The sequence below is a fragment of the Epinephelus lanceolatus genome, chromosome 10, assembly GCF_041903045.1.
Source record: "Epinephelus lanceolatus isolate andai-2023 chromosome 10, ASM4190304v1, whole genome shotgun sequence".
NCBI classification, from domain to species: Eukaryota; Metazoa; Chordata; class Actinopteri; order Perciformes; family Serranidae; genus Epinephelus; species Epinephelus lanceolatus.
The window spans coordinates 5335698-5349930 of NC_135743.1; the positions used below are offsets into that span (position 1 = coordinate 5335698).

The following is a 14233-nucleotide window of genomic DNA, read 5'->3' on the forward strand; positions in this document are numbered from 1 at the left end:
GCTTGACAGGAGGATCTCAACTGCAGTGCAACATATTCAAAAGACTCAAACTTCCCATATGACAGCTGTTTGCACTGGTAAACATCCTTCAATAAAGTGGCTACTCCACCTCCTTTCCTAAGTTCTCTAACTGAGCTGATAAAATGGAAGTTTGGGGGGGCTGATTCAATAAGTACTGCTGCATTGTTGTTTTCATTTAACCAAGTTTCAGTTAAAAACATAAAATCAAGGTTTCTCTTGATAATAAAATCATTAATTAATAGTGACTTGCCAGCCAGAGATCTGATATTTAATAAAGCTAAGTTTAGTGTACTAACTTTGTCTGACACAGTCTGTGGCTGACGCATAACTGGAGTCAGATTAGTTAGAGTAGCTGTGCGCTTCGAGTACACAATGTTTTTCCTGATGCTAGTCAAAACAGGAATGACAGACCTTGGAGATGACTCTGGCTGATGCTTTTCAATTTCAAGATGTGTTTGACCATGCCACCGGCTATTTAAGATCGCCGGTATGTTTAAGGAAGTGGCATGGGGTGTGTCTCATCTCTGACAGGCACCTGAGTTATAGTGTCGCAGCTTTAACTAACTCCTTGATTGGTGAACGTGGTGGTGGGGGGGGGGGGGGTTGATGCTGGTTCCGTGGTGGTTGGGGGGGGGTGGGCGACGTTGGCTCCTTGGTGGTTGTGGTGAAGGGCAGGAGGGGGGTTGTTGGATCCCTGACTGGGACAGAGACATCCTCTGAATGCCTTGGGTGATGTGGAACAAAGGGTCAGGTGAAGGGGGAGAGATGCAGGCTGTCTGTCTCTGTGCCACGTACTTGTCCTTGGCTCTTATCTGCCCATTCTTGTTTTGGTATGGCATTCCAAGAGTATGACGTAGGTTGGCCCCAAGTAAGTCTGCATTCAGTGATGTTCGGATGAATCCCATCACGCTGAAATGGTCCTTACAGTTCCAAAAGATGTTAAAATTGTCAATAAACTTTATCACGAGTGAAGCACGCCAATGTCAGCCATGTATTTAGGGCAAGGAGTCTGGTAAAAGACTCGATTCCTTTCCCCAGGGTTGGAATGGGGCCAGAAATGAAAACACATTTTGTGACTGACAGTCACTCAGTTTCTCCAGGAGCAGGGAAAAGTCTTTTTTCAGGATCTCAGAGTCAGTTTTTCTTCGTAGAATGCCAGCATGGATGATGATCCTCATGTTACTCGGGTGTGTAGAGAGGATCACTGGCAACAGCTCGGTTAGCTCCCCGACAGACGTGTCAGACACTGTTAGATTTTCAGTCTTTGCCATTCTTACATGCTTGGTTTTTGAGTCCCCGATCAGGATGGTGTTTGGTTGATCAGATGTGGGGTTGGGGATATTTCTGTTAGCTCTTGGTCTCTCAGGTGTGGTGTTAGTGATAGTAAGCACTGTCTTAACTGTAACCTTAGTTAGCAATTTTACTGTGATATAACCGAGTCTCACTGTAAAATAACAGTATGGTGCTGGCAGCGGAGGTGTCAGTATCTTACTATTATTTTAGAGTGATTTTGACAGTATATCACAGTATATTGGATGACAGTATTTGATCCTAGGGTAACTGTGGGGTTTTACAATAAGTTTACAGTAGCCTATATGCTAGAGTAAAATCTGCTACTTTTCTAATGATGCATACAAATTAAAAAAAAAAACATGAAAATACACATTGAATCAAATATTGCTGAAGTTCATTGTAAGAAGGACAGGGGAAAGTTCCTCTGGAAGCCAAGAAGGAGAGCCAATGGTAACCTCCGGGGCTGAAAAATGAAGCCAACGCCAAAAATTGTATTTCCTCTAATGGCCACTAGAGGCAGGCTCCAGAAGCTAGTCGATCTTCAAAGACCCCCTTGTTAAAATGCACATCTTTACAGCAAAAATACACATGTTTACAGCCTGGTGAAAACAACGGTTTTGGTCTATAGGCTATTTCAACAGTCGTGATGGCTGCACAAAGGTAAATATTTAAATAACTCACCTGTGGCCACTTGGAGTAACAGGCTGCCTGCGAGGCATCGCTACACTCTAGGAGTCAGATCCACCTCTCCCTCCTCCACAGCTCCAACCTCTTGTTCAAATATGGTCACTTTTGGCTCAAAACAAATAAACAAACAAAACAAGCAAAACTAAGATGGCGACGACTGAGTCCACAAACCAATGGGTGATGTCTCTGTAGCTACGTCCACTATAAACTCACATGCATGTGGAGGTCTGGGAGAGGAAGTGTGTCCATATGTTAAATGGGCATGTACCTAAACTCAATTTTAAACACTAACTGCAGTCTCAGCCATTCATTTCTATTGACCAGTCATTTTAACTGCCAACACCAGGTCTTCAAAAGTTAAATTAAAAACCCCAAATCTAATCAAAATTTATTATGTGTGTTCAGATGTTCTCTATAGACAAAGTCATGGGACACATATAACAATGAGATTAAATGAACAACTTTTTCAGAGAGAAAACTTAATAATACTGTAATACTGAAACAAATTCAACCAGAACTCAACAGGATGGTAAAAGTAACAAAACTCACTAACATATTTAATAATGTATTGTTACTCTTCAGTTGTACGTTTGTCATCACAAGTTAACAGCACCACTACAGGACAGCTTCACCAACACAGGGTGAAGTCTAAGAACAGAGTGACCTGGCAAACATTATGTTGGTGAAACAAGTTCTGGAAAATGGCAGGAAATCACACACACACGGAAGGTTAGGTATGATGTTTGTCTGAGGAAGAGTATAAGAATATTTGGCAAACTGTTCTGCTGTGCTGTCTCATTGTTGTTGCAGTGTGTGAAGTTGTCAGCTGTGTTCACAATAAAATACCCACTAAAGGCTGTGAATTGACCTCATGTCATCGAGTCATTCCCTGCAGTCAAACATGTTCAGACATGTTCTCGGAGTTCAGACATGTTTTCTGAGTTCAGGCTTCAGGGCAGTGGTACTCCAAAGAAATTTTCATAGTGGTGGTCAGATGGAGCCACTGAAAATTTTAGCATGACACACCAAAATCAACATGGAGGCATGAACCATCCAATGTGCAGTGAAGGATTATAAAAAAAGATTATAGGCTAAATCCTAACTGTGGGCCACAGATGAAAAAGTGTAAAAGTGAACCACCACATCACTGGCGATAAAGACAAAAGACAACTGACATAAAGGGAAACTCAACTGCCACCATATTTGTAGGAGACTAGGGGAAAAAAGGAGTTACATAAGGTGCTGAGTTGAAGACCTTCAGGGGACGGAAGGTCCAGTTCATCTTTAAAACCAGTTTTCCCACTTTCTGGTATCACTGATAACAAGCAGCCGACACTGCAACAGGAACTGCCCATTGGTGCGACAGCCCATTGTTCCGACCATATTAATCCCATTGTTCCGAAGTCCGTTCCAAAATCATGATGCCCTGTGGTTAAGGTCTGGTTAGGTTTAGGCACAAAAACCACTTGGTTAGGGTCAGAAAAAGATCATGGTGTGGGTTAAAATGAAAAGAAAGTGACAAACACATAAGCTGTAAGCCTGCTCCGCCTCAAGCCTTTCCCAGCTGATCCAGAGCCGGTGTTGTGTTGCAGTATGTTTCCCCATCCATATGCGTTTCCCTCTACCTAATCCTTACCCAAGCCCTTAGCGCTAACCCTAACCACGGGGGGGGGGGGCTACACATTAACTGAAGGGAAACATTATTCGACAAGGGAACACATCTCGATACAACACCTGTCGCGGCGCACCTACGCCCGCCGCGAGCCGTTCAGCACCGCGGACAGTCAGACTAATGGGATGTTGAACCAATGGACTGTCGGACCAATGACACTGCAACAGGACTGCAGACTCTCCAACCTTCAGTAACACTTTACAATAAGGTACACAAAATTAGAGTAGTTACTGAGGAACTAATGAGGAACGAATGAGGAACTAATGAGGAACGAATGAGTAGTTACTGGGGAACTAATGAGGAACTAATGAAGAACGAACGAGGAACTAATGAGGAACAAATGAGTAGTTACTGAGGAACTAAGGTACACAAAATTAGAGTAATTACTGAGGAACTAATGAGTAGTTACTGAGGAACTAAGGTACACAAAATTAGAGTAGTTACTGAGGAACTAATGAGGAACTAATGAGGAACGAATGAGTAGTTACTGGGGAACTAATGAGGAACAAATGAGTAGTTACTGGGGAACTAATGGGGAACTAATGAGGAACTAATGAGGAACGAATGAGTAGTTACTGGGGAACTAATGAAGAACGAATGAGTAGTTACTGGGGAACTAATGAGGAACTAATGAAGAATGAATGAGGAACTAATGAGGAACAAATGAGTAGTTACTGAGGAACGAATGAGGAACTAATGAGGAACAAATGAGTAGTTACTGGGGAACTAATGAGGAACTAATGAAGAACGAATGAGGAACTAATGAGGAACAAATGAGTAGTTACTGAGGAACTAAGGTACACAAAATTAGAGTAGTTACTGAGGAACTAAGGTACACAAAATTAGAGTAGTTACTGAGGAACTAATGAGTAGGTAATGAGTACTGAATCATTACCTACTCATTAGTTCCTCAGTAACTACTGTAATTTTTGTGTACCTTACACAAAAAGGGTAACTAATGAGTAGGTAATGATTCAGTACTCATTACCTACTCATTTTGATGTCTCACTTTACTTTAGGGTACACAAAAAGGGTAGGTAATGATTAAGTAATAGTTAGTTCCTCATTAGTTCCTCAGTAACTACTCTAATTTTGTGTACCTTAGTTCCTCAGTAACTACTCATTAGTTCCTCATTAGTTCCTCAGTAACTACTAATTCTGTGTACCTTAGTTCCTCAGTAACTACTCATTAGTTCCTCATTAGTTCCTTATTAGTTCCTCAGTAACTACTAATTTTGTGTACCTTATTGTAAAGTGTTACCCAACCTTCAATCAAACTTTAAACCAGTCTCCACCTTTCCTACTTTAAGTCTATGGTTCAGCTTTTTCAGACCTTCCAAAGGTTTTCAACATATTCTCACTTCCAATTCGTCACATTGCTGCTTGTTCAGTGGACTTTTGAAGTCTACATACTGGGCTACCCTGTTGTTGATGCTCCAGGACACCATGTCAGTTTACGCCTGGTGCACACATTGTGTCTTTTCAAAACACACCTCCAGTATCACAGGCAATGTGCCGTTTCTGCTCTTCAGATGTATACAGTCTTTTTCAGGATAAACTTACAACGTCGGTAAAACACCTCATATTTACGGTTATTTCCTCGTGCAACAAACGCACGTGGTTAGGTTTAGGAATCAAAGAGGGAATGGAGGATGGCGGGACTGCACACCACTGCTCCAGACCAACAACAGCAGGCCATAATTTGGTTTACTGTACCGTACTGTGCTGTATCAAGTATGACTATACTAGTCACTAAACAGTTAAACCTATATGCTGTCTCCTGTCTGTGTGTTCTGACTGACACCCCAGGGCAAGTGCAACCTAAACATTCCTCAACCAGTTCCACCTATGGAGTGAAAGCACTCCACTATAACAGAGACATGAAGTGACTGAAACCCCTGGAGTCGTCCTTGAAGTGGCCTCTTCTGTGACATGGAGCCCCTGAAGCAGGTTCAGCCAGCCAATCAGGACTGACCAGCTCACCTCTGGTCCACATATATCTCCGGTCGTCATCACTGTTCTCTCTCTCACATCTGCTTCTCTACCTGAAGCCATTCACACAGGTGAGTACAAACTGTTTTCATACTTCATCACAGTCAGGCTGTTTTAGAGCTGCAACTTTTATGTCAGCATTATATTGTTGGTTTATATCTTCTTCTTCTTCTTTTTTATTAGACTAACAGTCAAAACTCAAAGATTCAGTTTACTTATTTTGATGAATGAATCATTCACAGGTAAAAAAATATATATATCTATGTGATAAATAAGAAAGAGAAAAAAGCACTATCAACAAGCACACCATATTCACATTCAATAAATAAAAACAACTCTATTATTGCACATTTGTAATTTGTGTTATGTGTTACAGTTAGCTGGTCAATCAAGCTGTGTTTAGTGCAGTTATGGCTCTTACATAAAAGCTGTTTCTCAGTCTATTTGTTCTTGACCTCAGAGTCCTGAACCGTCTGCCAGAGGGCAGCAGTTCAAAAAGTGCTTTTCCAGGGTGGGTTGAATCCCTGAGGATGTGCTGAGCCTTCCTGAGGCAGTGAGAGCTGTGCGGTGACTCCAGGGAAGGAAGGTCGCAACCAATGATCCTCTGGGCTGAGGCGACGACTCTCTGCAGAGCTTTTCTGCCTGCTGCTGTGCAGCTGGAAAACCACACGCCAATGCAGATAAAAGAGTCTCTGCTGTGCCTTTTTGATGGTGGCTCTGGTGTTGGTGCTCCAGGTCAGGTCGTCCACTATGTACACGCCCAGGTACCGGATGTTTGGGACCCTCTCCACACACTCCCCGCCAGTGAACAAGGGCTGGATGTGTGTTGTCTTCCTCCTGAAGTCTATCACGATTTCTTTTGTCTTGTTAGTATTGAGGATTAGGTTGTTTGCTTTGCACCATACAGACAGCTGCTCCACCTCATCCCGGTACGCAGACTCGTCCCCTCCTGAAATGAGCCCCACCACAGTGGTATCATCAGCAAACTTTATAATGCTGTTGCTGGGGTGTATGGCGGTACAGTCGTGTGTGTAGAGTGTGTATAATAAGGGGCTCAGCACACAGCCCTGAGGGGAGCCGGTGCTGAGGCTGATGGCTGGGGAGACATGGGGTCCCACTCTCACCCTCCGGGGGCGGTCTGTCAAAAAGTCATTGATCCAACAGTGGTAAAAAAAAAAAAAAAAAAAGGTCACATGGTCCAAATCATTGAAATGTGTTGGTGAGGTCACAGTTTGTGTCTCTCTTGTATTAACATCACATTTGTTACATGTTATTGTTCAGGGAGAGACGACCACGCCCACTCAGAGACCAGAAAAGTAAACCATTTTCTACCACTGACACAGCTTGTAGTGGATTATCTTCTGTCATAGAGTATCTCTGTGGGATCGAGTTCCCGCTCATGCACTTGTATGACCAATCACGAGCAGTGCAATTTATCACGACCACACTGATCGACACACACAGCTGTAAATCTTGATATCAACATCAACCTCCGTTTTTATAGCAAAGAATAACTAATTAAGACCAAACTTATCAGAAAAACAAAAACCTATACTGCACATAGCCACCAGGGGGCGATCGGGGTGTTTTGCATTCACTTCTGGGGAGCTGTCATGCTGTCCACCTTCATCATGCAGTCTATGTTCCAAACTGATAAGCTGAGCTGTGTGAGTGTTTGTGTTTCATAACTAGTAACATAATAGCATGCACTGCATCCTGGTGTAATTACCTCGCACCACTGGTTAACATCTGTTTCTTCTGCAAAATATAAACCTGGGGACAATGAATCGTTAACATGTATGGACACTCAACACATTAAAACAGGACTGTTATGGAACTCAAAACGTTAACTGTACTGGTGTTAGTCTATGCAGATTGTGAACTCAGAGAACAGGTTAGACTGCAGGGAGACGGATTGTGCTCTCCATTCCTGTGTTGTCGACTCTACATGTCAACATATGTCACGTTAAGAACATGTGTCTCCTCTCTGGCAGGTTTGAAGTCGTCTCCTCATCATGTCAGACAGCAGCAGAACTGTGGAGGATGTGAGGAGCCTTATTCAGTCCAGAAAAGGCTTCAATCCACAGCAGATGATGAAGTTCTTTGACAACTGGGCAGAGACGTACGAACAGGTCAGTGAGCAGAAATTCTTCCTCCATCAGGTCTGATGGATTAAGTATTAAACACACTCTGTAGGCATTAAATGTGCCTATGAAAATATATCTGACGCCTTAAAACAGCAGGTACCGCACCTTATCTTACCTGACCTGATCTGATCTCACCTTTCTTCACCCGTTCAGAGCCTAATTATGTTTGTAATGGTGGGTGTCTTATCAGACACAATGGTGGACTCACAAATGAAGACTGAGAAGAAATCCACATTTTAGGGTTTTTTAATGCAGTCAGGGTCAGCACACGAAAGGCAGTCGGCACAGACAGAGGTAACCAAATCAACAGGCAAAAACTCACTGGTCTAAATAGGAAAAACGTCAATCTCAGGTGGAAAGCCATAGTTCAGTCAGGACACGTCAAGCTCAGCTCACATCCCAGCAACATCAGCTAATTTCAAATAGAACAATCAACTGATGGATCAGCCCCCCTCCACTCACTTGGACAAACTATCAACATTCAGTGACCGGCGCTATGGCAGGTGTCACAGTACACGGCATTTCACAGGAGGCAGTTGATGATTTTTGGAGACATAATGATCAGATGTCATTGAGAAGTTACCAAAAGGGCCTAAACTATGCATTGGAGGGATATATTCATCATTTTATTGTTGAGAAGGTCGATGAAAAGCTTAAATTACAAGCTAAAATTCACAGGTCACAGTGTACGCTTGTGAACCGCATCTCGTTGCCGTCACCATCAAAGACAACAAGTTAAAGTGCCACTGAAGTTAAGGTTTTTGGCTCAGAATATGAGAAAAGGATAACGGCCTTTTTACCATCTTTACCAAGAGTGTCTCTCCGTTAGTTTGGTGCTACAGTATTTACACTGAATCATTCATCCAGAAGTTAACGTTAGCTTAACAAGAGCCCTTTGGACAACAGCTAACAATGATGTGCGATCACCAAAGTAGAAAACTAGAACAAAATAGGCTAATGAACTCCCAGCAAACAAGGTGACATGATGAACAACGCAGCTAAGAGCTAACGCTAGGCTAACTTTAGCTAACGTTAGCTAGAGATGTTAAAGATAACTTTATATTTCTTTGCAGCAAAGTGACAATATGTTGCCTCAAACACAATGTTGACTTACCTTAGAACAGATGTAGACATCATTGTTAATCTTATTCACGTTGAGTTGATGTTGTGGTCTAACGTTACCACACAACTTTATCCAAAAGAGACACTTTTCTCGGTTGAGATGTGGTTTAAAGTGTAAAAAATACACCTGGTCGCCCAGCCTCTCAGGATACCTTGTGTCAGAGTTGCATGTACCCCATGCACACCGTTTGACCATTTTTAAACTTCAAATCTCAGAAAAAGCTCATAAAACCTAACAAAACTTCTTCTTCTTTTTTTTTAATCCTGAGTAAAAGCTATAAATCTTTCATACTATTTTTTGACATGTCTAAATAAAATAACATTTCATGTTTAGTTTAACAACAGTTTCAACATAAATTATGTGCTTTAACAATTTGATAAATAGACTGAAATGTGCCTTGCTCTTCCTCCATGACTCACGGTCAGCCATGCTTGTAAAACAACGGGCGTGTTTTTACTAAAGTCCACTTCAGATGATGTTGAACAGTGTGATTGGCTCAAAGACATCCCACCATACAAGTCTGTACATTTAATCCCCACTTTGGAGAAGCTGCTCAAAAATGTCACAAACAATTAAACGATTATCAGAGTGGTTGCAGATTTATTTTCAGTTGACTTCAATTGACTGTTACAACTCTAAACCAGTAATATGTACATGTAATTAGTTACATTTGTCACACTATAAAATGTTTAAACCTGTTACATCAACAGGATGTGAAGATACTCAACTACAGGGAACCAAATCTGGCGGTAGATTTCCTGAACGCCAACTTCCCTGGGAGTCATGAGGAGGCTCAGGTTCTGGATGTCGCCTGTGGGTCTGGACTGGTCGCTAAACTGGTGAGCCAAAAACTTTTAAGGAAGAATTGTTGTGTGCTGCACATAACTTCAACACGTCTCCTGACTTTTTCACAACAACCCTACATACATACAAACTGCCAGTTGTCTTCTTGTGTTTATAGATGGCTGAACTGGGCTTCAAGCACTTTGTTGGAGTGGACGGCAGTAATAGCATGCTGGAACTAGCTGCAAAGACTGGCCTCTATCAGGACCTCAAACTGGCCTTACTGGGACCAGAACCACTGCCTACACAGACTGGTACACTACACTCACACTGCATACACTCTGATTACTCATATCAACGCTGAATACAGTTGAAACTTTAGACAGGATGAACATCACAGGAGGGGGTGGGGAATGACTCTGCACTGAGCTCGTCCTTAATTTAATACATCAGTTAGGTAACTGTAACCATGGTGACATGATCAGATATTATGGTCTGTAATAGATATGGCCTTTCAGCAGGACAAATACAAAAAAAAACAGACCAAAGTCTCCACAGGGAGGGGTCAGAGAGTTGAAGAAGAGCCAGTTATCTCTGATGCCCATCCAGAATAAACGTCTTTAAATCTACTTTGATATCACAGAAAAGAGAAGCTGCAGAACTTTCCTAAAAATCATTGTACGAGAAATAGAAGCGATAATCCACAATGAGCCTGGCAGATGACGAGAGTGTCATGTGACTGACTTTTGGACAGCATGACGCAGAGATTTTCGCTCTGTGAAATGTACAGGCTTATTGCCCATTTGTTGTCTTTTTTTCCTGCAGCAGCTGAGATCTACCTCTTCACAAATAAAATAAGCTAACACCTCCTCTCTTTGGTTTCAGGTGCGTTTGATGTTGTTATCATCGTCAGTGCTTTACGTGATGGTTCTGTGCCGGCCAGCGCTGTCAGACAGCTGTGCCAAGCCGCCAAACCAGGTAACCAACCAGGGCTCAAAATACTTTTTTTTCTGGTTTAAGCTATTTTTCCTTCTTTATCAGCACTTCTGCCACAGCCTTGGCTGAATCCAACCAAAACTAATTATAATTATAATTATGATTATTATTATTCAGAAATGTTTTTGCAAATTCCCGTGAGATGGTACATCATAGAAACATGAAACTTTCACCAATGATTGGAAGTTGTGTGCAAATGGTGCTCAAAATACATAATGCCAATAGGCCAGATGGAGGGGCTATAATTAAGGTTCGAAGAATTTTTTTTTTTTTTTTGAAAGGCCACCACCCTTGCACCATAGGTCAGATTGACTTGAAATTCAGTACACATGTTCAAGTGAATGGTTTCTACGGAAGCCTGAAGAACCGTGACTAGATTGTCCGCCATATTGAATTTTACAGAAAAACATAATTTTGAAATCTCTTCCTAAGGCGTAGGTCTGATTTGTAGCAAATTTCCTGTGAATCATCATGGAACGAAGCTCTTCAAAAGCTATCAACAGCTTTCTGACATGTCATTGCGTTTTGATGATAGTGACCAATGAACTTCAGAGGGGGTTTGGCTCAGCACATTAATGGATTTTACTTCTTAATCGTTCTTAATCTGATGATCTGTCTCATAAAACCTGTTGGTAATCCTTAACACAGGTGTCCTGAACTGTCAAAGGTCTTGATTCTTCCCAGCTTTCAAGTTTTAAATGTTCACGCTGGCTTGAACCCCGGAATTTGCGGCTATGTTGAAACTTATTCTTCTCTACTTCTGTGATGATACTTATTCTGATGATTCATTTTCCTGCAGGAGGTTACATTTGCATGACGAGAGTGGATTCAGCATCAGACCCTAAACAAACATACAAGGTGTCTTTGGAGAAAGAGCTGCAGCTGATTGAGGAGGAGGGACTGTGGACTCCAGTGGACACCAAAGAGATGGACAAATTCTACATAGACCCTTTTAATAACTATGACAATGAGCAGAGTGACCAATATGTCAGTGGGACCATATACCTGTACATGAGGTCACTTAATTAGTCACTTTCCCTCACTATCCGATCTGTATATTCAACAGAATGTCACTAAATACACAAAAATTCATGAGGACATTTTGATCCTTGGTCTTTGATCCGTGCTATTAAGCCCCAAACTACGATACAGTACGATACACGATACAATATACTTTATTGTCCCCATAGGGAAATTTGTCTTTGACGTAAGTGCTGTGCACATTGCCTGTTTCCACAAAAAATCAACAAACTAACAGGCCATTTACAATTTAGGATATTAATTGAGATAGGCACAAAGGAGTTTTTAAACCTATTCAGTTTACATTTGGGGACTCTGGGTAAAAGTTCAAACTCAGGATAAAGGACATGTGACGGGTCAGATAAAGCTCTCTGAGCCTGCCAGACTGGTCAAAGATGGCCTGAGCAGTCTGTTCTTGGGCAGGCTCAGTCATTGATACGTGACATCATAAAATACAAAAGGCTAAATAGTTGTTATTTAATGTATGTTTTTCATGCAATCATGACAATAAATGTATACATTAAAAGAAAAACCCACAATGTGTATTGTATTTCAACTTATTTCTGTGTTTTCTCTCTGAAAAATGTTGCTCAATTCATCTAATTGTCATATCTGTCCCATGACTTTGTCTATCTGTATCTGAACTAGAGTGTGGCTACCAGTGACGGACTGGGACCAAAAAGAGGCCCTGGCATTTTTGACACAAAGGCCCCATGGCGGCGCATCGGCCAGCCAGGGGTGAAAAATTTTCATATTATTTTACAAAAAAATATGCATTTTTACGTCATTTTAGATCATCAGTTCCTTATTTGTGAAAGAACAGGCGTGGTGTCTCATATCCCCCCTCCCACATATTACTAGGTACTATGATGGATGATTTTACACATATTAACATAAAAAACACTACCATTGGCGGAACGTTTCAGAGCGCCACAGAGACACAGACTGTTCCACAGCTACCATAGAAACTCACACACTCACTCACTGCCTTGATGCACAATAGAAGAGGAGATATACAGACACAGTCATTATGAATGATAAGACTGATTTGTGGCTTGCATGGGAGCATGTGGAAAGCTACCCATATGATAAGAATGCAGAAATTCAGAACACACACCACGCAATCAACTCACTACAATTGCACTGGTACAGTAGACAACAATGCACAGCACACAAGATAATAAGGCAGCAGCAGAACCCCCATAAATTCAGGCATGGTCTTTTCTTAATTGATGGTAATTAATTATTGTAACTGTTTTTAAATTATTTGATGTTTTATTGTTTTATGTACTAATTGTTTTTATTGTTAAGCACGTTGTAACTCCGTTTTGAAAGGTGCTATACAAATTAAGTTATCATTATTATTATTATTATTATTATTATTATTATTATTATGTCTTATAAGACATATAAGACAAACTCCTTCGCAGCCTGCTAACTACTTAAAGGTATACCTTTAAGTAGTTAGCAGGCTGCGAAGGAGTTTGCTCTTCTCTGAGGCAGAGGCCGTACTGCTAGCTGCACTTGCTGCAGAGGTGCTCGGTCTGTCGCCGCTGGGTAAACACTTTTTTGTAAATAAATCTGATATTTTCACATACTTTTCACTCTCCGTGAGCATAGCTTTCCTTTTTTTCTCTCTCTTTTTCTCCGCTCCACCCTTCTCCACTCGTCTTTTCGTGCCTCGATCCATTTTCTTTTCTTGTTGTAATGCTGTCGTTGACATTGAGTGCATTACCCATCATTCATTTGTCACTTGTCAGATGTCAAATGTCATCACTCAATGATCGCGCGAAAATGCTTGATGACCAAAAACACTTTATATTACCATTTCACTCATATTTATTTAAAATTATATTTAGGCTACTACTTATATGTATATTGTGGCCGATAAAAATGTTTTGGGCCGCCAAGAGAAGATTTATTTATTTATTTAATTAATTATTTTATTTTATTTTAATTTCTTGCCTGGCGGCTGCCGGCCACACGACCATGCGGCCGTTCTGGCATTTACCCAAATGATCTGAGACCGATGAGTCCCGACGGTACCGGACGGGTCGTGCCGGGTTCGGTCAAAAATGTATAAATTATATTCGGTCAGCTTTCAGTGAAAATGTAGTGTAAAAATAAATAAAATCCTATTGTCTGTCCTGTTTATTGCATGGGGACTGTTATTTACATGACAACACCTGAACAGAACACACACACACATTGACTGTTTCTGCTGTTCATCTCTGAAGCTCCAGAGACGATTCTGAGTGCTCTTGCAGTCAGAGGACTGTGTATGTAGCTGCATGTGTGACTGGGTCAGCTGTCTGTGGCAGCGCCAGTAGCCTAGTTCTGTAGCAGTTCGGTCAGTTTGTGGTTCTCCTGACCAGCCACAGCACAGAACTGGGCTGCGCACACTTCAACACCCTCTAGCCAAGCTTGCAAACCTCCGCCGAGCTCCCACATACTCAGCTGCTCGAGTGAGAACGGCTATTATATTTTTAACTGCTGATG

General features: G+C 41.6%; 2 protein-coding genes across 4 annotated transcripts in view; one reads left to right on the top strand and one right to left on the bottom strand.

Moving 5' to 3' along the window:
• The window catches only part of LOC117265350 (methyltransferase-like protein 27), a 31012-nt gene that overhangs the window by 15348 nt on the left and 1431 nt on the right, over positions 1-14233 (bottom strand). The window lies entirely within an intron of this gene.
• LOC117265351 (methyltransferase-like protein 27) lies at positions 5591-12273 on the top strand. Of its 2 annotated transcripts, XM_078171331.1 has the most exons (7): positions 5595-5736; positions 6126-6429; positions 7660-7797; positions 9646-9774; positions 9897-10032; positions 10604-10696; positions 11514-12273. In XM_078171331.1, exons 3-7 carry the CDS (start codon positions 7681-7683, stop codon positions 11741-11743), a joined length of 705 nt encoding a protein of 234 aa, XP_078027457.1. In that variant the 5' UTR covers positions 5595-5736; positions 6126-6429; positions 7660-7680; the 3' UTR covers positions 11744-12273. The 2 variants fall into 2 exon arrangements, with proteins under 2 accessions (XP_033495688.2, XP_078027457.1); XM_033639797.2 differs by lacking the exon at positions 6126-6429 and having other exon boundaries at positions 5591-5736.